General features: G+C 52.1%; 1 protein-coding gene across 1 annotated transcript in view; it reads right to left on the bottom strand.

Annotated features, from left to right (window-relative positions):
* Positions 1–8,741, bottom strand: part of TMEM63B (transmembrane protein 63B) — a 29,521-nt gene that overhangs the window by 11,677 nt on the left and 9,103 nt on the right. Inside the window, exons 5-10 of the mRNA XM_011986817.1 lie at positions 8,175–8,265; positions 6,084–6,121; positions 4,962–5,104; positions 4,812–4,863; positions 4,212–4,320; positions 3,489–3,559 (exon numbers count right to left, since the gene is read on the bottom strand). Of these exons, the coding sequence (XP_011842207.1) occupies positions 3,489–3,559; positions 4,212–4,320; positions 4,812–4,863; positions 4,962–5,104; positions 6,084–6,121; positions 8,175–8,265 (504 nt within the window). The remainder of the gene's footprint in view (positions 1–3,488; positions 3,560–4,211; positions 4,321–4,811; positions 4,864–4,961; positions 5,105–6,083; positions 6,122–8,174; positions 8,266–8,741) is intronic.

The raw sequence follows: 8,741 nt of genomic DNA, 5'->3' as shown, positions 1-8,741 counted from the left end.
GAGCTTGCAGTGAGCTGAGATCCGGCCACTGCACTCCAGCCTGGGCGACAGAGCGAGACTCCGTCTCAAAAAAAAAAAAAAAAAGAAACTTAAATCTGGGATAGGGTCCTTGAAATGTACTTCCCAGGAGGCTAAAGATCTTTCCTCTGATATTGTTCCTCAAACCGTTTTAGGTTTCCCCTTTGGAAGGGTCCACTCTCATTCTCACTAGACTAATCTCTAATCCTCTAAATCCAACCACACAGGCCCCTTGATCTGCACACAAGATAGTCCCTAATTGTGCTGAGACAGTCCTTCAATCCAGACAGACCATAGACTTGGACCACAAGCCCTGCCTAATCCTGACAATGAGCTCAAAGGCTGTCTCTTACTCACCATATACCCAGCCCTGTCCCAACAGCTTGTATATAGTAGGTGTTCAATACACATGTGGCAAATGAGCAGATCAATGAGATGGCTACTCCATCATGCTCATCCCAGTGATCCAAAAAACTCCAATTAGGACTATAGTCTCCCTTAGCCCTGCTTATAGGCTGACCTCTCCTAAACGAAACTATAGACCCACCCCTGAAACACAACTAGGATCTTGAGCTTCCCAAGGGCACAGATCAGGTTTGGTTCTACTCTGTCTCCCAGGCATGAAGCACATAGTAGATGTACAATAAATGTGGGCTGAATGAACAGACGGTTGACTAGTAGAGTTCACTCAGGTCTCTGTTCAAATGCCACCCTGTCAGAGTCCCTCCCTATCCACCCCATCAGAAATAGCAATCCTTCCCAACCCCTCTTACCCTGCCCACTTCCCTGCTGTGGTTTTCTTAGCACCTACCCCTTCTTGACACAGTCTCTATTACTAGTTCATCTGTTCCCTGTCCACCCCTCCCCACCAAAATGTAAGCAAATGAGGGCAGGCCTTCTGTTGTTTACTGCTATACCCCCAGTTCCTCCCCATGCAGTCACATGGTAGGTGCTCACTAGATATTTGTATCAAAACAACAAAAACAACAACAACAACAACAAGAAAAAAACCCAACACCAGATTTCAATACAAACTGATAACTGATTCCAACTGGATGGTAATATTAAGATGTCACCTAATTCATTTTTACCAAAGATGGTATGAGAAAAAAAAAAAAAGATGTCACTTAATTCTGAGTACACACTGTCCTTAATCCTGACCCAGAGTGCCCTGTAATGCTGATGACAGCTTGAACCTCAGACAGGACCCCGAACAGTTCTCTCATACTGACAAGAATGATCTAATTTTGACTGCTGTTTTATAGCTTGTATAAGGACTGGGCTTGTTTCTAATTTATTTGTGCCTGGCACATAGAAGGTTGTCAATAATTGCATGTAGTGTGAAAGAGTATCCATCTACTAATGCTGATCACAAACCAGTCCTTAATCTTCTAACACAGGCTCTGGTATCTGACCCTGACCAGATAGATGTTCACTCTCAATCCTGCCCAAACACGATCTCTGATTGGATCACACACAGGCCTGACTCAGGACAGTGAGTGAACTCTGATTCTGGCCAACTGACAGATCTGGGCCTCGGATTCAACCTTGATTCTTTACTTTCTTTTTTGAGACAGGGTCTTGCCCTATTACCCACGCTGCAGTACAGTGGCGCAATCGCAGTTCACTACAGCATCAGCCTCTTGGGCTCAAGACATCCTCCCACCTCAGTTGCCTGAGTAGTTGGGACTATTGGTGCATGCTACCATGTCTGGCTAATTTTTATATTTTTTTGTAGAGATGGGGTTTCAACATGTTGTCTAGGCTGGTCTTGAACTCCCGGGCTCAAGCAATCTTCTCAAGGGGATTACAGGTGTGAGCCACCACACCTGGCCTAAACCCTGATTTTGACAGTAGACTGAGCCCAAATCTCAACCTCAGTCTGGGCCATGATCCAGACCAACGTCCCTTATCATGACCACTGGCCAGTTCCTGATTCTGACCACAGACTGACCTCAGAGCAATCTCTGATCAGACCCTGGATTAGCTCCTAAAGCCGATCACCATACGATGAATCCCCTGATAACTCAATCGTTTTTCTTTTTTTGAGACAGAGTCTCGCTCTGTCACCCAGGCTGGAGTGCAGTGGCACGATCTCGGCTCACTGCAACCTCTGCCTCCCAGGTTCAAGCGATTCTTCTGCCTCAGCCTCCCGAGTAGCTGGGACTACTGGTGCACGCCACCATGCCCGGCTAATTTTTGTATTTTCAGTAGAGACAGGGTTTTGCCATATTGGCCAGGCTGGTCTCAAACTCCCGGCCCTCAATGATCTTTTATTATTGTTTTTAAGACACGGGGTATCACTATGCTGACCAGGCTGGTCTTGAACTCCTGGCCTCAAGTAATCCTCCCATCTTGGCCTCCCAAAGTATTGGGATTACAGGCGTGAGCCACTGTGCCTGGCCTCTTCTATTTTTTATTTTTTGAAACATTTGAAACACGGTCTTGCTCTGTCACCCAGGCTGGAGTGCAGTGGTGCAAACATGGCTCACTGCAGCCTCGACCTCCTGGGTTCAAGTGATCCTCCCACCTCAGCCTCCCAAGTAGCTGGGACTATAGGTACATGCCACCACACCTGGCTAAGTTTGTTTTTTTGGTAGAGACGGGGCCTTACTATGTTGCCCAGGCTGGTCTTCAACTCCTGGGCTCAAGTGATCTGCCCACCTTGGTCTCCCAAAGTGCTGGGATTACAGGCATGAGCTACCATGCCTGGCCTTATTCATTTTTTACAGTCCCAAAGCCCACTACGGTAACTTATGACTAACAGCACTTGAGAAAGTTTGCTGAGTGAACAGATGCATATGTGAGAAGAGCCCTAATCCTGTGGTATAGAGACCGTCCCTACACACCCCCATGGAGGGGCCCTTCACTCTCATTCCCCACCCTATGAGCTGTGCCCCAAGATGCATCCCTAGCCATGGGGTGACCAGGTGAGTTCCCACTTTGCCTCATTACATCACCTCCCTTTTCTCTAGTTTCTGGCTACCGGACAGTCCTGGAGGTCTGCTCTACCCACCCCAAGACATAATTCCAGAGCTGAAAAAGTCTCAAGAGAATACACAGTTCAAATTCTCCTGGACTCCTTGGAATCTACTGGAAACCAAGGAGCTTCTCCCTGTCATATCTGCACACAAACTCCAGAATGCTGCTTTTAATTTTAAAGAAGGTATGTACGCCAGTGGACCCTGGGTCAACGACCTAGACCCAGTCTGAGCCAGGAGGAGGTTTGCGGGTAGGGGGTTTGAGTGACTCGCTCTTCAAGTTTTTGTCCTCGTTTTCCTGTTTTAAAGGGGCCTATCACCCAGCCCAAGTGCTAAACCACCCTGGAATCGGACATTTCTTCCTGGATCTAATCTCTATCCCACCCATGGCAGAGCTCCAGGTTAGGGTATAAGGATGTTCTTGGAGTTCAAAGGCAGAGAAGGCTCTGCAGCAGGGCTTGAGGCTAGGCGGAAGTGTGGCTTACTCACTCAAAATGCTTCTTGATCTTTTCTGACTCTGCATATTTGGAGATTCCATTGATGAAGAGGGTCCGCTTCACCTGGGTGACAGGGGAGTGGGTTTGCCTTCTGAGGCCTGACCCCAGCGGAGCCAGAGGATGTGGGGGGTGGAGGGCACTAGAGAAGGGTGCTTTGTTTTGAGGGGGTAGAGAAGTAGGTGAGCAGAGGGGAGCAGATGGGGTGACAGGAGGCCTTAGTTATAGATAAGCCAGGTCCCAGGGAAAGCAGGGGAGTGTTTCTAACAGAAATCAGGCAGTGAGCCTAACAAAAGAGCCACGCCATCCTATGCTCTTGAGGGGTTATAGAGGCAGATGAAAAGGGTACTACTTTCAGCTCCTTAGACCCCGAGGACCCAGTACAGTGGTTGGCATGGAGTAGGTGTCTGGTTCTGGCTTGGTGAGTGCATGTAGAAGGGGAACGAATATTACTATCTAATGTCAGCCACAGCTACTTCCCCAAGTGCTGGGCACAGCATGGCTGTTTCCGCGTATTCCCCACAACCTTGGGGGAGGTACTGTTGTTATCCCATTTCACAGATGAGAAAATCGTGGCTTGGGAGGTTATGTAACTTGCAGGACGCTGTGCCAGCATTCAAACCCAGCTGACACCTCTTGGGGCTGAGATGAGAGGCCTGCAGGGAAGGGAAGGGAAGAGGCTGGGGGCGGGGCAGGACCTGGGCTCTGCTCCACGCACCAGATCGTCCTCCTTGTAGCGCATCTTGGAGGTGTGTCTACGCATGCTGTAGACGGTGAGCAGCAGATACAGGAAGGCGAAGGAGGTGTGCAGCCATAGCAGGTTGTTCCTGGGAGAAGCAGAGAGGATACATGGGAGCCACTGGGGCTAGGACACACTCAGATGAGATGCCTCAGCCTGTCAGTGTTAAACCCTTGAAACAGACAGGGCCCTCTACTGCCACCAGCCTTCTGGCACTGACTCCTCACAAGGCAGGCCCACATCCCACATCCCCTAGACCCCAAGATTCTCCCATTCCAATGAAAATGTCCCTGATAGGCCACCTCTCTACACCCTACCCGCTGGTTACAGTGTCTCCAACTGCCCCAGCTGGCCCTCCCTGGTTCCTGAGATTTCACCCTCCTCTTCTGTATCTGGTCATCCCTGGGGGGTCCTCAGCAGGCATCCCCCTCTTCTGTCTCCAACTCAAGCCCTCAGGGACCCTCAGCCATCCCTGTAGCCTTTGCTCCCATCAATGCAGCTGCCTTTCCTCTCTGTCCCACATCATGGCCCAGACTCTGGTCATAGACCTTGGCCTGGCCGACCAGCTTCACCTCTTACCCTGATTTCAAGTTGGCAATGGTGGTTCTCCCAAAGCTGTAGGCATTGTTCTCTAGGGGGTGAGAAGAGGGAGAGGATGATGGTGGGGTCAGGGCACATCCCCTCCAGCCCCATCCTCTCTCCACCCTAGCCGTCCTGGCCCTCACTGACCCAGCAGGTCCCCTGAGAAGTTGACAGGCAGCACGATGCCTACGGAGAGGACGCCCACAACCACCAGCAGCCCGATGATGTGCCGCTGAAAGGACAGGTAGTGCACGGCGTCGCCCCCACATTTGTCCCGGATCTCATCATCCCTGCAGCCGTACGGGGTGGACAGAGGAATTAGGTTAGGACCAGGGCAAGAAAGGGGCTGCAACTTGCCTGCCCTGACCCACCCCCACCCCAAACCCACCCTAGCTCCAGCTGATCTGGCAGTACTACAGGGCTGAAATGGGACTTCTTGGTCCCCTATTTTCTGTGAGGGGAGAGGGGAGCAAGGCAGAAGAGAGGGGGAGGGAGAAAAAGGAGAAATGCATGGAGAAGGGGAGGGATGAAGGCAGAGGACTAGAAGGAAAGAAAGAGGTAAAAGAAAAAAGAGACTGCAGAGAGAGGAAGGGGAAGAAGAAAAATGGGAATGCAGAGAAAAGGGAAGAAAAAAGAGAAATATCTGTGGAGGGAGGAAGAGGAGAAAGAAGGAGGACCAGCAGGAGGAGGAGTGGTAAAAGAGGCAGAAGTGAAGGAAGGATGGGAGGAGGGGCAGCAGCACCTCATGGGTGTGGCTGAGCCTGGTGTAGTGAAGTGAGGTACCCATGCAGGAGGCTTAGGGGAGTGGGTGGCGGCAGTGCTGACCTGTCCCGGCTTCCTGCCTTTCTCAGTGCTCACTGCCTGCCTGCTGGACTCTGGCTGGATCTCCTGAGTTCTGCCTGCTGGACACAGGCTCTGCCTGCCGCTGGCTGGCTGCTCCCAGCCTACTGCTGCCCCCACCCGCTGGCTGCACAGAGGCTGAGGCAGGGGCTCCACCCCTTCTCTCTATGTGGGGCAGGGCAGGGAGAGAAGAGGGCAGAGCGGGCCCCCCAGGCAGGGGGGTCACAGAGGAGATTGTGGGGTCAAGTGAGTGTCCGGGGACAGCAGAGGCTCGGGTCCCCAGGGCTTGGCCTTCCAGAGCAGGGAGGAGGGTGCTGGGCTGGCAAGGAGTGCTAAGGCCCTGAAAGCTGCTGGCTTCTCAATTTTGTAGGGAGATGCCAGGTTCTGAAGTTTCTCTCTTTCTTTAGAGCTTGAAGATGGTCCACTTACTTTATCCTGAAGATGGCTGTCAGCCAGGAACAGAAACCCTGGGGGAACAGAGGGCTGTCAGCGGGAGTCCCCAGCCCACCAACCCGAACCTCTCTTCTCCCTCAAGTCCCACCCATTCTCATAATTACCTCCAGGCACAGCTTCCACACCCCTCGCTAAAAAAAAAAATCCTTATATCCTAGGAACTAGCTTATCCCCAAAAAGGGAGAGAGGGAAGGTCTCAGCCCTCAAAGAAAAAAGACCAACACTAAACAGGGTTATCTGTGAATCCTCATGTCCAGATCTACAGATTTCTGCAAATACCTTGTGGCTGTGTAGGCCAGGGTGGGACGGGTGGGGCTTGGGGTTCTAAGGTTAGCAGGGCCTCCAGACCTCCAGCTAATAAGAGTTTGCAACATGGCTGCCAAAAGCAGAGAGGAGGGCCTTGCTGCCTGAATTCCAGCTATTAACCCTCTAGTCTACCCTGGAAGGACTAAAGCCCAGGGTCACTGTGAGCTACAAGATATCTCCCCACCTCCGGCCAGATGTGGTGGCTCACACCTGTAATCCCAGCACTTTGGGAGGCCAAGGTGGGCCCATCGCCTGAGGTCAGGAGTTCAAGATCAGCCTGGCCAACATGGTGACACCCCATCTCTACTAAAAATACAAAAATTAGCTGGGTGTGATGATGCGCACTTGTAATCCCAGTTACTTGGGAGGCTGAGGCTGGAGAATTGCTTGAACCCAGGAGGTGGAGGTTGCAGTGAGCCGAGATCACACCACTGCACTCCAGCCTGGGTGACAGAGCAAGACTCCATCTCAGGGAAAAATTGAAAAAAAAAAAAAAAAAAAAAAAAGAGACCTCCCTGTTCCAGCCTCTAGGCCTGTAAAGGCAGAGAGTGGGGATATTCAGGGGAGGGCTGGGCAGAGGGCACCCTGCCCCTAACTCCATCCAGGAGAAAGTCCAGACATAACACAGGATGGGGTAGAAAGGTGCCTTTCAGCCATGATTCAGGACCATGCTACCTGTTGCCAACATCACCTGAGTCTGAGGACCATCTGGATACCTCTGGCTAGCAGGTGTGACAACTTTGCCACCTACCAGTATGAGTCCAACTCAGGAAGCTGAAGGCCATCTTCTGCTGGGACTGCTGGAAGAGCTGCCACCCCTAGGACTTGCAGCCCAAGAGGGACTGACCAGGGCCACCCCATGTCTGAAGATTAGAGTTCTGACTAGGCTCCTCACCCTCATGGAATTAATGACGGAGAGCCAGGCAGGTAACACCTGTGTGTTAGGTCTGATATGAAAAGGGGTCTGGAGTCTGTTATGAACTGCCATCCATACGCCTTTTTGAAAGGGACCACTGCCACTCAGCTCCAATCCACAAGCAGGTCAACTGGCCCACACGGCCAGGGGTCACCCACCTGCAACCTCCGAGCAACATGACGGATTCTGTTGGCTTTGCTAGGCAGGGCTGGAGGGCTTATTATTTCTTTTGTTTGTTTTGAGACGGAGTCTTGCTCTGTCGCCCAGGCTGGAGTGCAGTGGGATGATCTCAGCTCACTGCAAGCTCCGCCTCCTGAGTTCATGCCATTCTCCTGCCTCAGCCTTCCAAGTAGCTAGGATTATAGGCGCCAGCCACCGTGCCTGGCTAATTTTTTGTATTTTTAGTAAAGATGGGGTTTCACCATGTTGGCCAGGATGGTCTCGATCTCCTGACCTCGTGATCCTCCCACCTTGGCCTCCCAAAGTGCTGGGATTACAGGTGTGAGCCAAGGGCTTATTATTACTTCTAAAGCCATGACTACGGAAAAAAGGTGGCCTTAGGATTAATCAGCAGAAGTGGGCACAGAACTCTTTGTGGCAAACAAAGTTGGGAATTCACGAATGTTAGGGCTGTGCTAGTTTGGAGGCTGTGACAGAGAGGAAGGAGCCAGGAGTTCTGGGCCTGGGGGGGTCATCCTGTGGTTCCCTGGATGAATCACTTTCCTTGCTGAGGAGGAGGCCAAACCAGCATCCCTGACTACACATCACTGAAAGTGAGGGACTTCTCAGCCCATATGCCCTGGGGGTGGGGTGGGGGACTAAGAAGTTTTGGGGAGGGCACTCACATTGTCCCTTTGGTCAAAGTCAACGGAGCTGGATACAGAGGTGAGACGCTCATACCGGTCATGACTGTCCCCGTGCATAGCTGAAGCCACACTGGGGGTGAGGGAGATGAGAGATCAGAGAGCCTGTTGAGTCTGAGTCCCCGGGGAGCTGGGCTGAGTGCTCCAGAGCTCCAGGGCTATAGAAGGCACAGAAGGCACAGGAAGCGCAGAGGCTGAAGCAGACAGGAATGACTGCCCTCTACCCGGCTTCCCTCAAATATGCCTCTTCCTTTCAGGGTGACTCAGGGTGGGAGTGGAGGTGGGCACTGATGCTGGGCAGTAGGGCCTTGAGGGAGGAGGTAATCTTCATCATCTCCCTAAGGAGGCTGAAGTGAGAACGCCAGAGGGCCCTGCAGTTCCAGAGTTGACTGGCAGGGGCTGGGGACAGGCAACAGAGCCAATATTATGCAAAGAGCAATGAGGAGGTGGAGGAAAGGATGGACCAGGAAAACCTGGAAGGGCTGGGAAGACTGGAAGGTCTCCTGGGTGGGGCCCTCCCCTCCCCTCCCCTCCCTTCCCCTCCCCTCC

This window comes from Mandrillus leucophaeus, unplaced genomic scaffold, assembly GCF_000951045.1.
Source record: "Mandrillus leucophaeus isolate KB7577 unplaced genomic scaffold, Mleu.le_1.0 Scaffold3, whole genome shotgun sequence".
Classification (NCBI taxonomy): Eukaryota; Metazoa; Chordata; class Mammalia; order Primates; family Cercopithecidae; genus Mandrillus; species Mandrillus leucophaeus.
Note: the sequence above shows the minus strand (reverse complement) of the source record. Positions and strands in the feature narration are given on the sequence as shown.